Source organism: Gossypium raimondii, chromosome 11 (assembly GCF_025698545.1).
Source record: "Gossypium raimondii isolate GPD5lz chromosome 11, ASM2569854v1, whole genome shotgun sequence".
NCBI lineage: Eukaryota > Viridiplantae > Streptophyta > Magnoliopsida > Malvales > Malvaceae > Gossypium > Gossypium raimondii.
In genome coordinates, this window is record NC_068575.1 from 59,623,743 (window position 1) to 59,645,381 (window position 21,639).

General features: G+C 31.4%; 3 protein-coding genes across 3 annotated transcripts; 2 read left to right on the plus strand and 1 right to left on the minus strand.

Annotated features, from left to right (window-relative positions):
- Positions 1-1,410: 1,410 nt before the first annotated feature.
- LOC105802193 (uncharacterized) lies at positions 1,411-4,312 on the plus strand. The gene is made up of 6 exons (XM_012633688.2): positions 1,411-1,554; positions 1,971-2,031; positions 2,339-2,515; positions 3,045-3,143; positions 3,226-3,471; positions 3,718-4,312. The coding sequence occupies exons 2-6, from the start codon at positions 1,975-1,977 to the stop codon at positions 4,006-4,008; spliced, it is 870 nt and encodes a 289-aa protein (XP_012489142.1). The 5' UTR covers positions 1,411-1,554; positions 1,971-1,974; the 3' UTR covers positions 4,009-4,312.
- Positions 4,313-5,949: 1,637 nt separating this feature from the next.
- LOC105802192 (sugar transporter ERD6-like 6) lies at positions 5,950-11,284 on the minus strand. The gene is made up of 18 exons (XM_012633682.2): positions 10,363-11,284; positions 10,198-10,260; positions 10,016-10,105; positions 9,322-9,381; positions 9,163-9,228; positions 8,953-9,018; positions 8,790-8,865; positions 8,543-8,607; positions 8,353-8,445; positions 8,179-8,259; positions 8,013-8,097; positions 7,817-7,863; positions 7,679-7,741; positions 7,458-7,517; positions 7,224-7,289; positions 7,013-7,072; positions 6,380-6,494; positions 5,950-6,182 (listed from the first exon to the last, which is right to left on the minus strand). Exons 1-18 carry the CDS (start codon positions 10,549-10,551, stop codon positions 6,070-6,072), a joined length of 1,458 nt encoding a protein of 485 aa, XP_012489136.1. The 5' UTR covers positions 10,552-11,284; the 3' UTR covers positions 5,950-6,069.
- Positions 11,285-13,350: 2,066 nt separating this feature from the next.
- Positions 13,351-15,529, plus strand: LOC105802191 (zinc-finger homeodomain protein 2). The gene has a single exon (XM_012633681.2). The coding sequence runs from the start codon at positions 14,467-14,469 to the stop codon at positions 15,358-15,360; it is 894 nt and encodes a 297-aa protein (XP_012489135.1). The 5' UTR covers positions 13,351-14,466; the 3' UTR covers positions 15,361-15,529.
- Positions 15,530-21,639: the final 6,110 nt, after the last annotated feature.

Sequence of the window (21,639 nt, forward strand, 5' to 3'; positions counted from 1 at the left end):
ATTCGAACAGATAACTTCAAAAAATTGGGTACCCATTACGGATTTTGATAATATGATTTGCTTTTTCCTTTGAAAATCGCTGTTTTCTGCGAATTGTCTGAACTCTTAACTGTAGTCCACACTAAATTTTGTTTATATTTCGTCAAAAGGAAAAGGAGGTGCATTGTTGATTCATTTATGACCATTTATTTCGAAAGATCTGTAAGCTCAAAACGGCAGAGCGCTGAATCCTTTTGACGGGGGTTGAGAGGTTGGTGGTTCGAATCCATCCAGATCTGTTTTTTTTTCTTTCTCCTTTTTTCGGTAATGGAAAAAATATGAATATACAGACGGAACTTTATAATTTTGACAAAGATCAATTTATTTTTGTATTAATTCTTTAGAAGTATATTAATTTTTTATAATTTAGTATTATTTTGAAAATTTAATGTTAGAAAGCAATATCTATTGCTTGGACTATTTTCACAAGCAGCATTTAGATGACTAACACGTTCTTTCTTAGTGTAATAAAACAATAAATATTATTTTATTATAAAATGAGCCATAGCATTATTACGATTTTAATTTATAAAATTAAAATTTCCTGTATATGGTACTAACTCAGAAAACAATGTTAATTGACTTGTTATAAGAGGGTCAAAAGAAGTAATGGTACTTATTTAATGCTAGCGTTTAAAACAATGAACTTGTCTTTACCTTAAGAAGGTAAAAAATGAACATTTTATAAGAAAACAGTGACCACTTAGAAAACCTAGAAAATCACAGCGGAAACTTCTTATTTCTATATGGAAATTAAATTCTATAGTTGAACAGAAAAAAAAAGAATATTAAATTCTATAAGAACAAAAAAATTGTTTTAATATGTTTATTATTTATTAGACCACTTATCTCGGATTAGCATTTTCAATAAAAATTTGAAGACATTATTTCTTTTCTGAAACACTAAATTTTATATAATGCTTTAAAAATAAAAATATATAAATTAAATGAAAAACATACCACAGTGGAGTTGAAACTGGTGCCATTGCGTGGAAAGTGGAAACGCAAGCATAATGCGGTGGTCCAAGCTTTCGGCCTTTCTTTTTTCTGAGAATAGCTTTTAGCCATTCTTTCTGTTTTCTGAGACTAGACAACCAGGTCCCTCGTTTATTTTGGTCATTATAAATTCTTTTTCAATTTAGTTACTTAATTAGGATGATTATCCGAACTCGTCACTATTATTAAAAATTTCGTTAATTTATCGACGGATTGACACGCTTAAATTCAAGTCTTTTTTATATTATCAACAATATTGATACCAATTAAGTTAAACTCAATCAACAAAATTTATTTTTTTCTAGTAAATTATATAATTACATCGTATTATAATAATATTTTTTTGAAAAAAAAAGCAAGGCTATGAGGCCCACGCTTGGGTTCTAAAACATTAATAAAATAAACTCAAACCAACAATACTCTTGTATTCCCATCATTAATAAAGGAAGAAATCTGAAAGCTTTGATATTCTCACTGCCCCTGATAGTTTCGATATTCAGCTGGTTTTTGCATAACCAGGTACATATAATTTAAAATTTTTCCTTCTTTTCTAATCTCGTTTTTGTTATTTCTAATATTTCAACACTTACAGTGTTCTTGTGCTGTAAAGTAGATCTATCTGCATTGACTGTTTCATCCATATTATTAATTTTTGTGTTGATTATAAGATTTGAATAAACTACTCCTTCCCCCCCCCCCCTTTTTTTTTTGAGAGCTTGCGAAGAGATAGATCTGTTTTTAAATTGATGGATCTTTAAGAGTTCTGGACCTCTGTTTGGCGTTCATTACAGCTGTTTAGTTTATGCTAATAATAGTAATAATAATAATCAAATTTGTTATGAACATTAGAACAATCGTTTTAATTAATTAATTAATTAATTAATTTTAAACTGAAAAGTTGAGCATGTTAAGATTGTGATTGACTTGATTTGCAGGGAAATGTTTCTTCGGAGAAAGCATACACAGAAGGATGATTCTGAGCAACGAGATGCAAAGGTAATATTTATTTATTTTATTCGAATATATTTGTATTTTGAGCAGACTAAATTTAATTAATTCGGTTCATAGCTTTATCGTTGTTGATCAAAGGATTGGAAATAATGAGAAATCCTTCAAAGTTTATGGAATTGATCTGTAGATGTTGTAAATACGGGAGGCGTCAAATTAAAGTCTAAAAAGTATTTTTGAATTCTTTGTTATTTCGACTCTTCATTTTTCCGGCTTACGGCATCTGTGTTCTACATTTGAGTCCAAAGCATATCTAAATATAAAAAGTTGAATCATATACTTGGTTGATAAGCAGGTCATTGAACTCAGGACTGCAATAGGACCCCTGTCTGGACGTTGTTCATTGTTCTGTACCGATGCATGCCTCATGAGATATTTAGAAGCTCGGAATTGGAATGTAGACAAGGCAAGGAAGATGTTAGAAGAGACATTAAAGTGGCGATCGACTTATAAGCCTGAAGAAATCCGTTGGGTATGTTTGATAATTCCTGCCTCCTTATGGTAGCAATGTGTGGATAATTTAGTAATCATTATGTAACTCTGGTTGCGAGTGTCAGACATGGATATATATCCGAGACTTGTATATTCATTCATTTCAAGATTTTCATGTATCTTCAAAGTATTTGGATGATTATACCCTTTTATCCGGACATATATAGGATATAGATATTCCCGGAAAAAAAGAAAATGAATAGTCTTAGCAACATAGAGTTGTTAGTGCAGGATGAGATTCCAAAGCGTATTAGAATACTTGAAACTTTGTTTAATAAGTTCAAGTCAAAACTCGTTTAGATCAGTTTTGATGTCTCTCTATAAATTTAAGATTTTATGGTTATGAAACTGGACAATTGTTCTTTCCTTCTACCTGATCATGAATCACGGATGACATGTTTCATTCCTGTTTTTGCGTATGATTATGAGTTTATAACTAGTAAAATTTCTGATGTTAAAAGGCTTATTTTTGGTTTCTGGAATTTACCTCATGACATGTTTTTCTCCAGCACGAAGTGGCACATGAAGGTGAGACCGGAAAAGTATCCCGAGCGAGTTTCCATGACCGTCAAGGAAGAACAGTGCTTATATTGAGGCCTGGAATGCAGGTTTGCAGTAGGTTTCATTCAGTTTGCTAAGCTTCGTCACCAAACATGCCCTTTTAATTTTCCCACCTATATGTCTTGGCAGAACACTACATCAGCGGAAAATAATATTCGCCATTTGGTCTATCTCTTAGAAAATGCTATCATAAATCTCTCCGAAGGCCAAGAGCAAATGTCATGGTTGATAGACTTCACAGGATTTTCCTTGAACACCAGTGTTCCCATCAGAACAGCCCGGGATATCATATACATCCTTCAGAGCCACTATCCAGAGAGGCTGGCAATCGCTTTCTTGTATAATCCACCAAGGTTTTTTGAAGCCTTCTATAAGGTTTTCTCTCCAGCCTTTCCATTAATTTGGTTTCTTGTATTCTTTAAGCATTCTATAAGTCTGGCAGGAAGACCATTGCCTAACCTAGTTATTTATATCTCCATACGGATATCTGATTATATGTTTGACGCTAATATTGCAACATGTATTTAGGAACATAGGAACTAACATAAAACCAATGTACTTGGCTCCTTGAAGTTGCAATATTTCATTTGATTGATGTGTTGCTATGTACATTTTCCACAGGCTGTGAGGTATTTTCTGGATCCAAAAACAGCTCAGAAGGTGAAATTTGTTTACCCTAAAAACAAAGGTAGTGTGGAGATGATGCAATTATATTTTGATATTGAGAATCTCCCCAACGAATTTGGGGGAAACGCAACATTGAAGTATGACCACGAAGAGTTCTCACGATTGATGGCTCAAGATGATGTAAAAACTGCTAAATTCTGGGGAATTGATGAGAAACCATACCAAATTGGCAATGGACATTCAGTAGCACCGGAGCCAGCGCCCATTTCACAACAAGCGGGCTGAGACAACTTGCCTATTTTCTATAACTGGTATGTCTCTAAGGTTAAGTGATGTGCCTATTTAAATCAACATCCACATCCTTCTTTACATGATGAATAAAAGTCATTTCCTTTTTTACCCCCCTTCACTTCCTAACTATTAAGACCAAAAAAAGGAGCATGTTTTCTGCTGACATAAATGCTAGTAAAGGATATGGCTATATTCTGTATGACACATGTTTATGCATCTTCTCCTTCGGCGATTTAGCTCACCCTGTGTTTGTGTATTTCTTGTTATAAAAGCAAAGAAATGAAAATTTAAAGGAAAATCAACCAGATTATAAAGGTGATGAAATTGGATGAGTAGAGGTACGTTGGACATCTCGAACTTGGAGATTACAGAATGATTAAGGTCGTTATAAAATAAGGACATAAATTGACGAAAGATATCTTTATATACATATGCGGTCTCTATCTTTATTATAAGTATGTACAGGCATATCTTTATATACAAATGACGACAACGTTGACTGCAGGCGCTGACTGGTATTTCGCCATTTTAGTATATCTTCTGAATCTGCTACACAACGGTACTATGTAAACAAACACTAAATCATTGCACTGCGCTTTTCAGTTTACTATTGACTTAGTGGTGAGCAAAACTCGATTCGATTAGAGAAAATTGAAAAAATATTCGAATAAGTAATTCAAGTTTCGAGTTCAGGTCAAGTTATATTTTACAATTTCAATAACTCAAATAATAGATTGGTGTAATTACTCCTTTGATCCCTATCAATTTTAAAAATAAATAAATTGGTCTCTCAACAAAATTACAAAAAATTCAAAAACTTTTAAAATTCAAAATATTTATAAAAAATTCAAAATTTATATTTTATAAATAATTATAAATAATTTAAATGATTTTAAAACAATAATTTTGGGGCCTAAATAAGTTAATTAATAATTAAAGTTTATAATACTAAAGTATTTTTAAATTATTTTGCTTTGAAAAAGTTTTCAAATATATATGGTTTCAAATTTATATGCTTTTAACCTAGAAATAATTATACTCTAACAAGATTTTAATATGATATGTTTAATTTTTAAATTTAACTCTAACAAATTCATTTGATTCAATTCAAATTAAGATGATAAAATAGGACTCGTCAATTCAATTAACTCAAAATTTTTTCACTCGATTCGACTCAATCCAATCGAAAGCTGATTTTGTTGTTAGGTACTTTTTTTTATTGGTTGCCACTTTTAAATCAACTATTAAAATTTCTTTTGAAACCAATTCTTTTATGGGACATGGCATCTTCTTTTAAAAAAATTAAATAAAAAAGTAATTATATATTTATACAAAATTAAAAAGGTAGAAATTTTATATTCTTTTTCCTTCCTTTTCCTTAAGTAACTATTTCTTGATCAATTAAAATTTACTTCACTTCATTCTATAAATGCATCTTATACACAATTATAGCATATAAAATTATAAATATGGTATTATCAATAAATCTATACTATTATTTTAGCACCTAATTGAGTTGGTGTTATGAATTGGTGCATCACCAATTTCATTAAGAAAATAATAGAAATATTTTTATAATTAAAATAAATTATATTATTTAAAAATATTTTAATTTTTAATTTAAAAACAAAACTGTGCAAAAGATAATATTTAAACTCAAGCGATTTGCATTAATAAACCTTAAATTTACCACTCAATCAAAGCTTTAATTTAATCTTCTTTTATATATATTTTATTTTAATATGTACCTTTTATACCTCTATCAATATATAGTTTAATCTATTTTTTCCATTTTAATACCATACATATATCATGGTATTATTATTAATTAATTTCAAACCATACATTTCAATATTTATAATATTATATATTATTTTGAAACACACATTTATATTATAAATTCATGATTTTCACACTCATATGCGTGTGATAGAATTTTTAGTAGTAATAACGTGCATCTTTATCCATATATTCATTACATGGGTTGAAACAAGTTTAGTGATAAATGCATAATATAAAAAAGTCAAAAGATTGGATGTACAAATATGCTATTTTCTATCTGAAGGAGGATTGAATTTCCTCTAGACTTCTTCCTTTTGTTTCCGGAACGCAACGTGCCACAAATATAATGGTGAAAGCAGCCAAACCAGCATAAATTGTGAACGTCCCTGAAACCAAACCATGTAAGCTTTATTTTCTTTTATTTTACAGTTAAATTTAAATTTAAACTATATTTTAAAAATTTTAAATAGTAATTTGAGCCCGACAAATCAAATGGTTTATTTATTTATTTATTATTTTTAAATCCAAAACTTGCTTGAAATAATTATTAAAATTCATGCCTGCCATTAAATGTTGTACATACCTCCACCACTCCAAGAGAGGAGCAAGTTTGCAGTCATGGTAACTGCCCAAGCCGTCATCCAGTTGAACAACGTCGCCACACTGCCGGCTAGACCCTTAATATTTACTGGAAGTATCTGAATGATGAATTTTTTTTCTATGTTAAAAGAACATTTTAATAAGGAAATTACTGAAAATGAACAACCTAAACTGCCAATCCTATACTTATAATTAAATAATTTGTGCAGGAAGTCCACACCATATTATAAAATGTATTCTAAATATATACTATTTAAATATTATATTTTAATACTGTAAAAATACTATATTATCTTGCCCTAAAATGATTTAATATTTTTATTGAAAAGTACTAATTTTCAAAAAATATATAAATAAATTAACATATATAATCAACCTATGCATCGCATTTGAGACAAAGAAATTAGTTAAGGTGTTATATCTAAAGGTAGGTACGATAAGATTTAATTTTTTTTTAAAATTTCAGTTTGATAAATTTGTCTTTTGAGTCCATAAAGTTTGTGTTGAATCTAAAAATTATAATCTAATTCCGACTTTGTAATATAAATTTTGTCTGCACAATTTAAGAAAATTTCCATTTCTATGTAAGATGAACATATGAGAAGAATTTGACTACCTCGGACATTATAACCCATGGGATTGCTCCAACACCCAAACAGAAGGAAATTGCAAAAGCCTAGATGGAAAAGAAAAAAGTCAATCAGATTGATCAAATAACTCATTCAACCATTTTCTTAAATGTAATTTGGATAAATTGTGGTAAGTTGCAATAGAAAGAACCATAATTTAAATGAATCCAACAACATGATGTATGGAGGAAATCTTACCACAAGGCCCACCAATGACATTATTCCCATTACGCTATGTATGACGGAATCTTCTAAGATGTATCCCTGCTCTCCATCACAATACAAGAGGAAAATGGATAAGAATGTTATCTTACTGGGTTTCCAGTTTGAATGTGGTACGTTGAATTTCTCATATTTGAATATGCATTGATGGTTGAAATTTGCATTAGAAGATATACTGAAAAATAATTAAATGAGTACATTATCACTAACCTCAACGTAAAATGCCGTGGCAACAAGGAGCAGACTCAAAGTCATTCCAGAAGAGGATATCTGCAAAATCATTCGTAGATTATTCATTTTATTTATTGCTATTTTCGATTTAACCTATTATCACATAAGGGTAAATAATTATGTATATATTTGACATGAGTATATTCAAATTTTACAATTTTTTTATGGATTTTAAAAATAATAAAAGAGAGAAAACATACCATAAGGAGCACCCTGCGACCGGCTTTGTCTACCAACCACGTGGTCACACCAGATGCAATGACCTACAACACACAATACAAATTTATTATTTTTCCAAAAATAAAAATAAAAATTACTGAACAACTTAGAGATGCTACCTGAATAAGACCAAGCCCAAACGTGGCCACATTGCTAGATTTAACCCCTGGGCAACGAAAAGGCAAAGCACAAAAGCTTTTATAGAATGAGAGCAGTACTCAGACGAAAATGGGAAATTCAATGTTTTAAACTTGCGTATATATATCCTTTTACTAGGGCTTGTGTTAAACATCAAAGAAACGTTGTTGTAATTACCAGCTCTTTCGAAGATATTACTGGAATAGAATAAAACAGCATTGATGCCACTGAGTTGCTGAAGCACCAATAATCCAATCCCTACCTGCGGCATACCAATTAGCACTAAAACAAAAGACGGTTCCCTCAAAGGACAACACATGAAATAAAAAGATTCAAATTCTACCGTCAAAGGATACCAATATCTTCTTCGCCTAAGATCTGCAAATCGAATTGTTGTTGTCTTCCTTGATGATGCTACGGCTCTCTGCAGGGAACAACTAAAATTCTCGTATATAGGATGTGTAAATATAAATATGAGCAGTCTAGCGGTTGTATCGATAAGTCAGTACTTGTATACCTTGATATCATTAACTTCGACAGAAATATCCGTATCAAAACCACGCAAAACTTGCAAAGAGGCTTCAAATTCATCCGTCATTCCCATTTGTGCCTGGTATGCAACCCAGTCCCAAAACAACAACATATATACAAAAGGGATTATAAGAGGTCCAATCCAATATGAATGATAGCAATAGCAAGTTTCATACCAGCCATCGAGGAGATTCGGGTATGAAGAACAGCCCAGGTATCAATATTAGACATGGCAATATTCCTACAAAGAAGAAAGATGATGTCAATCTGTTAATCATAACACTGAGCATCCGTCCACCCATGGTAGCTTCTTGACCCATGTTCGAGTTCTATCACGCGTATGCATTCAAGATAGGATATTTTCAAAATTCTCGAATCTGTTCAATTATTATGAAAACCTTTTACATATTGTTGGCCACATACCTAAAACTGCAAGCACTCTCCAATTTGTAAACAACCCCAACAGATAAGCCAGCATTATTCCAATAGTGACTGATAGCTATCCAGTAAACAAGTTAACTCCACCAATCAGTTAATAAAAGTATTAAGTATGGGATACTAATATGGATAAAAATGTGGAACAAACCTGGTTTACTGATCCAAGGCTTCCTCTCATGTTTTGGGGTGCTATCTCTGCTATATATACAGGTACCTACACACACAATTAACAGCATGATGTCACTGCTATTTTAACCTTTTAATTAAAAATACATATATGCTTATAAAATCGGATTTGATATTTTGTTCTTTGTCAACCCTGCCTACTTAAAAGGAGAAGAGAAGGAGTTGAAGTTACCGTGTACGAAATAATGCCGACACCGAAGCCTTCTAACAACCTTCCCATGAATAAAAATGAGGAATGCTGCAAATAGCAAAAGGCATAATAAAATTAATTAGCAACAAGCTTTGCATGGGAGACACAGCAACAATAACAGAAGTGGCGAAAGTGGCTCACATTGGCAAAAGATATGGCCAGCCATCCTATTATGTTTGGAATCGCTGCAATCAGTAACGACTGCAAATTCAACACACACAACATGCAGTATATTCAATGTTAAAAGAAGCATGCATTTAAATATAAATACATAAATGAGGAATATTAATTAATTGATTTATAAGTTTTAGTTCTAAGCTGAAACATTGCATCAATCAAACAGTAAATAAGAGAAACCAAGAACTAATGAAATGATAAGATTCAGGATAAATTTCATATCATATATAATTTATCTGACACCATTTTATGTTTATTCAAAGTTTGGATTTATTTGTTATCTTCGTAAGCTAAATTTATATGATAATGTTTTAGTCCATTTAGTATAAATGGATTTTAAGAAAATTTAATATCATTCTTTTATGTATTTTATTATTTAAACTTATGAAACATTTTTCATCAAAATTAATTATTTCGATATTTCTATTTGAATTTTTAATAATGTTATTTTCAGAGTTTTTTATAATCTACATTTTTTTCTTTTTAAATTTAGTATAAAATTGAAGTCTCATTTCAAAATTTTAGTATCACTATATTTTTTTTTGAAAAATTCACATTATATATATTTTAAAATATTTACACATTAATGGGTAATATTGAGGACTTTGGGATTTATACGTTAGATTTAAAATATTAATCGATGAAAATCAATTTGTACCCCTTTTCGGCCAATGTATTCAGCAATTTGACCGCTGGCAATCGCACCAACCATTGCGCCCACATTTGACAACGAACCAAAAATAGAATACTGCATCACAAATTTTTTTTTTTTGAGAAAATAAAATCGGTTTAAATTGAAAAAAAAAATGAAATGGGAATTTAAGTGATTCAAATTTAGACCTCTGAAACCGAAAGCTTGAGATCTTCAACGATTTGATCTTGCGTAGGTGAAGAAAATCCACACTGCATTTTCAAATTTGAAACATCATTTAAGAAAAACCTAAATTTCACAGTTGAACGCTTAAATCAGAAACAGAAAAAGAGAAAGATGAAGAAATTTTGTACGGTGAAGCCAAATTGTATAGGGCCCAAGGCGACGATGAGAACACAGAGAACGACGGAGATTGATCCATCGCGAATGACTTGAGCGGAGGAGCTCATAATACTGGACTGCCTCATCCGATACCAACTTCCGGTATGTAGAAACGGCTTCTTGAGATCGCGGCCATCTTCAGTATCGTCACGGAAACTCATCGAAGCAAAACAATGGCGTATTTGAACGGTCGAATTTGGAGGAAATTTTGAAGCTCAATCTTTTGATTGAAACAGGCAAACAAAAAGGAATGCTGAAAATGAAGAAGACGACTGTTGGGTTGGTTAATATTCTTAAGTGGAGGAAAGAACACGTGGCGCCATTTTGGGGGGAATTAACGGTATAATTGTAATTAAAGATATATTTTTAGTTTAATTTGAAGATCTTGGTCGGGGTCTTGTCCGTGGTTTCAAAGACTAGATCCTATTACGATGGCAACTTTATTACTATTTTTGGATGACTTGCTCGAGTTTTTCAAGCTTTGGAGGGACTGAGTTTGAGACATCAAATTAACTAAACATTTATGAAATCTCCACCGCAAGCAACTGTTATCACCACTAGTAGCACCGTCAAGTAGCTTGCCTCCAAACGGAGGTTGACGGCGCCACCGAATCCCCGCAAAGTTTCCTCGCCATTTCTTTGTCCAGCGCCGCCCTCATTTCCGCCCATTCCCCACCAAAACTCCTCTTACCGAATCCCGTTACCTTCCAAGAACCTTCATTTCCCCTTGAGAAAATAAATCCAACAGACCCGTTCCGTTAAAAACATTTCTCTTTTTTTTCCCCGGAAAAGCTAAGAAAGATTGGCGTCTCAGGTCACAAAGATAGCTAACTCTCTCCACCACCTTTCAGATAAGTTTCCAACTGGTTTGTCGGTCCAAAAGTTTGTGATATTTTTCGCTTGGATCAAAAGCTCACTTAACTCGCTTGGGTCCAACTGATAATAACCGAATCTTAAAATTATTTGGACACAACAAAATATCGAAATACATTCTGTGATTAATGATTGTGTATTTCTTACGCAAACCCAAATATAGTAAGCAGTCCATGCTTGATTCTCACTCTACACACACAAAACCCTAATATGGGCCGCCGGAGATAATGGTCAAACATTAATCGTTTTGATCCATCTTATCAAAATGGATCAACTTTGAGTTCAACTAGTGTTGCATTTTTCCATAAATAAACTTTCGAGGAGAAATATATAAGATCCCATCAAATTAATAAACTTAAAACGAGTCAATCTAAGATTTAAAGTATTAGAAATTAATATAAATTGTTTATAAAATATAATTTGAATATATAAAATATATTTTAAATGTTTTATAAATTAATAAAATTTCTATAATTAATAGACTAGTATGTAAAGTATTGTTCTTTCATCATTTTTTCTTATTATTATCACGACGTCATGTTAGTATTATTTTGATATTAATAAATATTCAACATAGACAATAATAAAAGTAAAAAATTATGGTAATCCCATTAATGAATTTTATTTGAATATATAAATTATATTTATAATTAATAATTAAAATAAATGAATAACAATATTATAAATTGAACGAAATGGCTTTTTTTTTTAAATTTACTCTAAGTGTTAATTTGAAGAAAAAAAACCCTACTTGTTTAGGTGAAAATATTAGTTTGAGTTGAAAAGCTAGAATAAGATTAATTTTTTGTTTTGAAATTCTAGAATGAGATTAAGACATAAAACTGTATAGGATGTTTTGGGGGAGGGTGTGATCTCTATTACGACAAAAAGAGAAAGTGGGTCGAAGAAGAACATTGAAATGGACCACTTCATTAATCCATTTCACTTTGTTTTTGGATTTATATGAAATTGTAGGTTGTACTGGGAGATAAGTATGTCCTACAAATGAACTCTTTAATTAGGAAACTTAGACGAGGGTAGTGCAGTAGTGCTCATACTCTTTTGCAAAATCGAGTAGTGAGTTGACTGTTGCCTCTCCACACAGCTAACCATTTGATTTCCTCTCCTACTTGGATTGATGATTAAAGAGGGAAGAAAACCCAGGCTTTTTCCTCTCACTTTACAGTGTAGATTAATGCCTTTTTATTTAGAACCGGTGTTATGAATATTGAGTGAAACAAAAAGGGGGTTTAATGGCCGAAATGAGAATGGTAAAAAACTCATCGAATGTAATGTTTGATGGATGGCAAGAGAAGCAAAGCATGGACCTAAAAGGAGGTGGGAGAATGCGTCAAAACACTACAGTGCTGTGTTGTGCAGATCCTTTAAAAGCTACTCCATCTCTTTATATTGGCCAACGTGTCAACACTTTCTTTTTTTTATTTTTGGGGGCACAAAACGTGTCCACGCTCTTACCACCAAGACAAAGAGGAAAAACACAAAGTAGACGTTGAAAAGCGCAACAAAATATGTAACCCAAAAATAACCCCGCAACTAATCGATGTTCGATTCAGATGGTAGAGAAGATTGTATTATATTGAGGGTGAGTTGGCATGGGTAATTAAGTGAGGTGTGATTTTAATTTATTTTTTATAGTATTTAATTTTATTATTATCATTATTTTTATATTAATTACGAATAAATGCATTATTCGTTCAAATTCATCCTTGATGATAATGAAATAGTTCCACCGGGTTAGATTTTGATATGGAAGACAATTTTGAAGGTTGGGAGGTTGTTGTTTTTTTATATGTCTTAAAATATCTTTAATCTTCAGATTAATGTTTTAAGAATTCGTAATTAATTCTCTTATACTACATAAAATTTAAGACTAAATTCAATAAATGCGTTTGTATCTCTAGTAGAGCAAAAAGTTAATAGTGGAATTGCAGAGAAAAATAAAATTGTTGCTTGCACCTAAAAAGTAAAAAAGGGTTCGAGTAGAGAGAGAAAGAGGATCTGACACACACATACGCACACTAACAGGACAAGTGCAGTGTTAGCTATGGATCACCATTCCCGCACTTCAACTGCCGCTGAACATAAAAGATAAAGGTCAGGATGGGGTCCTCTCTCTCTTTTAGATCATCCATCCATCTTTACCTTAACTACCTTTGTTTAACAGATTCTGTAATAATTATAAAGGTTTCATTGTCTGGTGATGTACAAAATCCCCAACCACTGTTCAAAACCTGACCTAATGTGGGTTCTTGAGGTTGCAGGCAGATTTCAGGCAAACAACCCAACGTTCATCACATACTAGCTAATATTATTTACATGTCTTTTAGTATCAAAGTTTATGGGTTTGTTTGGAGTTGCAGATAGATTAGAGAGAGAAGAGAGAATTAGAGAATGGTCTTTAAAAATAAAAATAAGGTGTTAAGGAGGCAATAATTAGGAGCTGGACCAGTATTGCAGGTTCTGAGAGGAACTAACGTGGCCTTGTCGGTTGTTCTGTAGGAGTACTAGGTCTCTCAATGGCACCAGTCGTTAATACTAATCACTAGTTGTTTTTAGTACAAAACAACCCACCTGCTCCTTCGTTTATATGGATTTTATTTGGATCTGATGGGTAAGTAGGAAACAAAAGCTCCCTCACATATCTCTATCCTTTTTCTTTTAACCTCTTTGTCCTGGATTTAAACTCCTTTTACTTATCAGTTTTTTAAGATTCAAAGTTAAGTTTTTTGCCTTCCTTAATCTATGCTAAAAAACAAGTTTCCTTCCATTTGCATCTGCTGCCTCATGCAACTGCTGACTTTCTTACATCAAACAACACACCAGTTCTTATCAGTTTAATTCATCAAAGGTAAGTTCTTTTGCAACTTTTAGCATATTTTACCAGTAAGGCCCCTTATTATTTATTCCCATTTCCTGTTTGAGTTTTCATGCCAAATTTATGGTTTTTTTTTATATAATTAATCCCTTTTAGTCCTTCAAAAAAGCTTCATTTGTCTGCTCAAACACAATTTCAGGAAACAGGTTTTGGGTATTATTGCTTATTCCTTTAATTAAGTGAATAAATGATGGTGAATTAGGGTTTAAAATATATTAGTAAATGTTTTACTACTATATATTAGTTTAATAAAAGGTCAGGGTGTCTGAGATCAAGAGTTTTTTATACATTAGAAACCATAGTTTTAATGGAAGTGAAAGGCCAAGATAAGGAAATGGGGATGCCGAGCTCTTTTAGTTGTAATAATAAGCTGAATCAAGCTGATTCTTCCTTAAAACTCTCATCTTCTTCTGCACCTATAAACCAATCAAGAACCCTAGATCAATACAATGAATCAAACCCATCACAACATCAAATAGACAATCCCAGAAGCAATCCAGATCATGACCGAAATCCAGTTTCATCTCCGATTCCAACAGTTGCTGCTCCAACATCAACAACTATAAGCTCGACTCCTTTGATAAGATATAGAGAATGTTTGAAGAACCACGTTGCCAGCATGGGTGGTCATGTCGTCGATGGCTGCGGAGAATTCATGCCCAGCGGCGAAGACGGCACCCAAGAAGCCTTGAAATGTGCAGCCTGTGAATGCCATAGGAATTTCCACAGAAAAGAAATCGACGGCGAAACACAATATCCCGCCACAAGGTGTTGTTTTACCTACAAAAACAACGCGAGAAGAGGACCCGTTCATCCTCAACAACCAACACCTCTTCGTCAACAAAGATTCTCCCTTGAATTGTCTAACAGTCCGTGTTTGCCAATTGCACCGGCTGCGATGATGAACTTCCGTGGCGGCCGGGCGGAGTCATCAAGTGAAGAACTGAACATGTTTCATTCTAATGAAGCAGGAGGTCGACAACCATCATATCCACAGTCATCAAAGAAGAGGTTTCGAACAAAGTTCAGCCGAGATCAAAAGGATAAGATGATGGAATTTGCTGAGAAATTGGGTTGGAGAATCCAGAAACAAGATGAACCAGAAGTGCAGCAATTTTGTGCTCAAGTGGGAGTTAAGAGACAGGTTTTTAAAGTTTGGATGCACAACAGTAAACAAGCTATGAAGAAAAAGCAAATGTAAGGAAGATTTTTGTACCAAACCCTTTAAAATTAGTAGCAAGAGAGAATAAATTTAGGTCAGAGATGTGCATAAAGAAATAGATTAGAACTCTTACTATAATCCCTGATTTTTTTCAGAAAGTAATGTTTGTTTAATTAACATCATTTAAATCTGGCATTCTTCTTCTTAATGTTTGTTTATTGTATTTCAGATTCGGACATATTACAGTTCTTACAAACTTCCGAAACACATAAAGATTGTACTTCTTTTTCACTAAAACATCTAGGATTTTTGTGTTCAATATATTTTCTTCTTTAAGGTGAGTAAATAAATTAGAATTTAAATAAAATCAATAATTTAACTTAATAGTCATCACATTCCGCTAAGAACATATATAAGAGTGTGACCCATAACCAGGCCATTATTAATTTTTCCCCACTCCGTGGCTTCAGCTCTTTCACTAGTTTGTAAATAAATGTTGTTGTTTACTTTTATGCATGCAGATATTTTCAACCTTTTTTCCACCACTTCCATTTGACTTTCACTCCTTAATCATGGTATCTATGGTTGCTTCAAACCCTACCATAAAAGCCGGGGCAACCGGAATTTGATGGGTTTTTTACGATATCAACATGATTATATAGGCATCATACATAAATCCCATTTTCCATGGTTAAGAATATTTCGATGGAACCAAGTTTTTGTTGATTTGGAGCTACAAATTGGGCCATGTTTTTACATGGCAATCCTGATTTTACTCTCTATGTTTCTAGTGTTAATGTAATTGGCCCCATCTTTGAAGGAGACTTATCATAATTGAGAGATTCTTTCGTGGTAAAGAGTGATGGAAATATGGAAAATGATAGACAATCACTTGGATATATATATATATATATATATATATATATATATATATATACTCACATTTATCTAGTAGATTTAGTCAGATTAATGTCAGCCGTGATATATATCAAAGATGTATAGTAAATGAATTGGAAGAATGGACATTTTAGATAGTTCAAGAAAGGGTAGCAGTTTTAATCCTTAAATTTGATAATTTTTTTCAATTTAGTCTTTCATATCTTTTATTGGTTCATATGGAATTTGACAATTTCTCTTGACTTTTAATTCATATTAATCTTCAAATTCTGTTAAGTATGACTTCTATTTCAGTCAAATTTGAGAAAAAATTTCTAGTTAAACTCTGCTTATTTGTTTCAATCAAACACCGATTAGTTTAAATTATTTTATTATTATTTGACATATGAATTTAGCCTATAAATAGGCTCTTTTACAACCTTAGAAAATACACCCATTAGAGATTAGAACTCATAACACATTTAGAGAATTTTGTGTTTACGTTTTGAGGGTTCTTTGTTTTTGTGTTTTTTTAGTTTAGTTTTATCTCCATCTTTTGTATTCTTCGTTCTTTTTCCATTATAGTAAAATTATCTTTGCCCGTAGTTTTTTATCCTCTTTGAAGGGGTTTTTCCACGTTAAATTTGTGTGTTTAATTTCTCAATTTATTCCAATTTTTTGCTACTTGTTGCTTAATCGGGTCGATCCCTAACAAATTCAAGGACTAAGTATTATCTTAACCTTCGAGAAACACACTATTTATACAAATCTTCAAATTCAAGGACTAAATATTACCTTAACCTTCGAGAAACACACTATTTATACAAATCCCAACTATTGAAGGAGTCATAAGAATATCAATATCTTAGTCAATGATTTATTTGTATGAAGTTGTTTCAATCGTGCCATATATGGTGTTTGGCATTGCACCGGAGACTCCCCACCGGTTATTCAAATGAAACATTAAGTCATGGCAACTAGGGATTGGGTTAAATATTAAGTGATAGTTAAGGAACACTGTTCAGCAGTGTAAATTATGGAGGGAGAAGTAGGTGATGAAGGAAGAAAAAAAAAACAGAAAAAACAAAAGGAAAGCATTAATTAAGTCCATCTGAAGGGAGAACAGCTGCCAAGAATCGCACACAATCAATAGGGGAAGGTTACTTAAATCTAGTATCAATAACTTCAAATTTCTAACATTTGCAATTTATTTCTTATCTTTAACCTAAGTTAATAACTTCAGCTAAGATTTCTATGTTCTAAACTACAAAACATATTTCGTATTTTATTAAGAGTAGGTTCAAATGCTGCCACATCCTTTTTCTTTATTTCTTAAATTTTTAATGGGCAATGTCATTTTTAAAATCTAAAAATTCTTACTGTCTCTCAAATATTTTTCTCTAATTAATATGTACATGACACATTGATGGGTTTGTGTTGGATTTGGGAAGAAATGGAATCAAGTTCATGTTAATTTTGGGCTTTTAGGTCAACCCAATTAAGTTTCGTTTTATGGTACATCCTTTTTTTTTTTTCTTTTTGGGTAAACTCTTAAAATAGTCATTTTTATTTGCCTCAGGTTATATTTTAGTCACTTATGTTTGAAATGTTACGTTTTAGTTATTTACGTTATCGTGTTGTAACATTTTAGTGACTAAATGTTAATCTCTGTTTACGGTAAGCTGATGTGGTATGTTAAATCATCATTTCAAACGAAAATTTTTAGTTAAATTATACAATTGGTCCCTATATTTTTTTTATTTTGAGCAATTTAATTTTTTTATTTTACGTTAAAAAAGGTGGAGAAGGGAGGAAAATAGAGGGAGAAGCAAAAAAGAATAGAAAATAAAGAAAAAATTAAATTGCTCAAAATGAAAAAAATAGGGACCAATTGTAGAATTTAACCTAAAATTTTTGTTTGAAATGATGATTTAACATGTCACGTCAGCTTACCATTATATCGTTAATGGCAATTAATGGCTTAATGACTAAAATGTAACATTCCAAACAAAAGTGACTATTTTGATAATTTAGTTTTATTTTTCCTGATAAAATTTTGTGGTACATCTTAGTTAAATCCATTTATGCTTGAATTTACTTAGATGCTTGATATATAATGTACTAATATGGTTGAAACACAACAGAATGAACTCTCGAAAAGGATTAGTAAGTTAAAACAATATTATGATTATATGATGAAATGGAATCAAATAATTTATAGTTTTATTTTCTGAATTTTGTTTACAGTGTGTTACCATTCTAGGTCACTTCAGGGGGTGGTGACATGTAAAATTTTATTCATCTATGTGATAAAATGAACAGGCAATTAACATTATAAAAAGGAAAAAGAAAAATGAACATTCGATGTTTATTTTAGTACTGCCGAGTTTAAGTTGACTTGGGTTTTTATTTATTTGCCTTTTTAGCAGGCTTTGATTTGGAATATATCGATCTTGCTTTCATTTTTACTATTTTTAAATTAAAGATTGAGTTGAGAGTATAAGTTAATTTACAGTAACTAATTACTTGGGTTAATTAAACATATAAAAGGGTGAAAAAATTATTAGTTTTCAGTAAACTTAGAGCTTGCTGCAATAATAAATAGAACGAAAATAAAAATAAGATAAGAAAAGAAGAAACGATAAAATTAATCTTTATTTACTAAGTTCGGACATAATAATTTTACGTCTATGAAGCCTAGCTTAAAATATATAAAATCCATAACCGCAACAATCCATCTCTATCAGATAAAACTCATAACCCCTTTACTAACTAGTCACTCAAGAGAGTTTATCAATTAACCACAAAAAAACGAAGCACACAATACAAAAAAAAAAAAAACAAACAAACAAACAAAAGTTGGTTACAAAGGATTGTAGATTTCCAACTCTCAAAATCGAGTAACACGAAGGGAAAGTAACGCCTATTTATAGGCTGAAATAGTAACAAAATAATCTTCTTAAATTAGCAGATAAACCCTTGAAAAAATCCATTAGAGAAAATCGGATAATTATCTCTAAATTAATTCCTTAGTTATCAAAGAGATAATGATAAGAACTCAATACTTATCCAATATATAATATCAAGCACATCAAGAAGCAGTTGGGAGTCATGTGTCATAGTTGAACTATGCTACTTGTTTTGTCAAACATGCCTCACTCAAGTGAATCAAATCCAACTGGCCGAAAATTTTTTCAAAGCTCATTTTATCAGGAGTAGGTCAAACTTGAAAATAGGTAGGTTTGTTTATAAAAAAAGAAGAAGAAGAAGATTTGTATTCTATATTCAGAGTTTAATCTTACCTCAACCCAATTTGTTTTTAAATTATCTATATTATGTATTAAGTCTATAATTAAGTTGGTGTTATAAATTAATTGGGCATAAACTCAATTGAAAACGATTAAAATATCATTACATATAGAGGTGATCATGGGCCGGGTCGGGCCGGGCACAAACAAAAATTTAGGCCTATTTTCTAGGCTTGGGCCTGGCCCGGCCCAAAATATAGGCCTAAAATTTTGTCCAAGCCCGGCCCGAAAGAAAATTGCTAAGCCAGAGCCTGGCCGGCTCATATTAAATATATATTTAATATATATAAAATATATATTTGATTAAATATAAAAAATATATATTTGATAAAAATTAAAAATATATATTTAATATATAATTTAGGTCGGGCTGGGCCAGGCTCGGGCCAAAAAATTTTTATCCGTGGTCAGGCCTGTTTTCTAAACGGGCCTCATTTTTTTGCCCAAATTCATATTTCGAGCCTATATTTTTACCTGAACCCTCCCATTTTTAGGGCGGGCCGTCGGGCCGGGCCAGGTAGTCCAACCCATGATCACCTCTAATTACATTATGAAGTAAATTATATTATTTTGGAGATGTTTTACCTTTTATATTAAAAAAGAGAAAAATACATTCATCTAAGGTAATTTAAACTTAAAACATTAATGTTTGGTTTCTCAAAATATTTTCTATTTTTATTATCTATATTTAAAAATTGAAAAAACATGTTTCATAAATAGAAATTGAAAAAAAAATCAATAACGAAAAAATGAACATTTTTTGTAACTATTTTCTCTAATTGAAATTAAAAAAATCAATGTATCAAATTTAATATTTGAAAAATGGTTGGAGAAGCAGGAGAGATGGAGAGGGAGGAAAATAGAGGGAGAAGCAGAAGAGAATGGAAAATAAAAGAAAAAAAACATAAAAAAAAAAATTTAATTGCTCAAATTGAAAAAATATGGAGACCAATTGTATAATTTAACCTAAAGTTTTCATTTGAAATGATGATTTAACGTGACATATCAACTTATTGTTACACCATTAACGGCAATAAACGCTTAGTGACTAAAATATTACAACATGATAACATAAGTGACTAAAATGTAACCCGAGACAAACAAAATGACTATTTTAATAAAATTATTCTTTTCTAATAAATTTTACGGTACATCTTAGTTAAATTCATTTGTGCTAATATGGTTGAATTGAATCAAATAACTTAGATCACTTTAAGGGTGGTGACATCTAAAATTTTATTCATCTACGTGATAACATGAGAATGATGAGTCCCTATAACAACATAAAATTTAACAGGCAATTAACATTACAAAAGGACATTCGATGTTTTTTAAGTACTGCCAAGTAATGAAATAACGTAAATTAGAGGTGGTTAAGTTGACTTTACTTAATTTGATTAATTAAACATAGAAAAAGAAATATTACTGAAACTTTACTAATTATAAAATAAAATAAAATGTAAGGAAAGAAAAACAATAAAACTAATTTTTATTTACTAAGTTCAGACACAATAATTTTACATCTACAAAACCTTGCTATCACTAAATCAAACAAGAGAGTAAGTCAATTAACCACCAAAAAAGTGAAACACTCAATACAATAAAATAAACAAAAGCCCGTTACAAAGATCTCTGAAAGTATGGTAGATTTCCAACTCAAAATCGTGTAGCACAAAGGGAAAGTTGAGAAAATCAGATAATTATCTCTGAATTAATTTCTTACTCACCAAAGAGATAATGATAATCATTCAATACTTATCCAATGACCTCAAGCGCATTAAGAAACAGTTGAGAGTCTTTGTATTATAGCTGAATCATGCTACTTGTTTTGTCAAACATTCCAGACTCAAGTAAATCAAATCCAATTGGCTGAAATTTTTTTCAAGGCTCATTTTATCAGTCCAAGAAAAAAAATACTCATTCTAACATTACACGAAAGGAGTAGGTCAAACTTGAAATTAGGTGGGTTTGTTTATAAAAAAAATGAAGAATTGGGTTTTATATTCGGAGTTTAATCTTACCTCAACCCAATTTGTTTTTTAATTATCTATACTATGTATCGGGTCTTTAATTAAGTTGGTGTCATAAGTCAATTGGGCATAAACTCATTTGAATAACGATTAAAATATTGTTA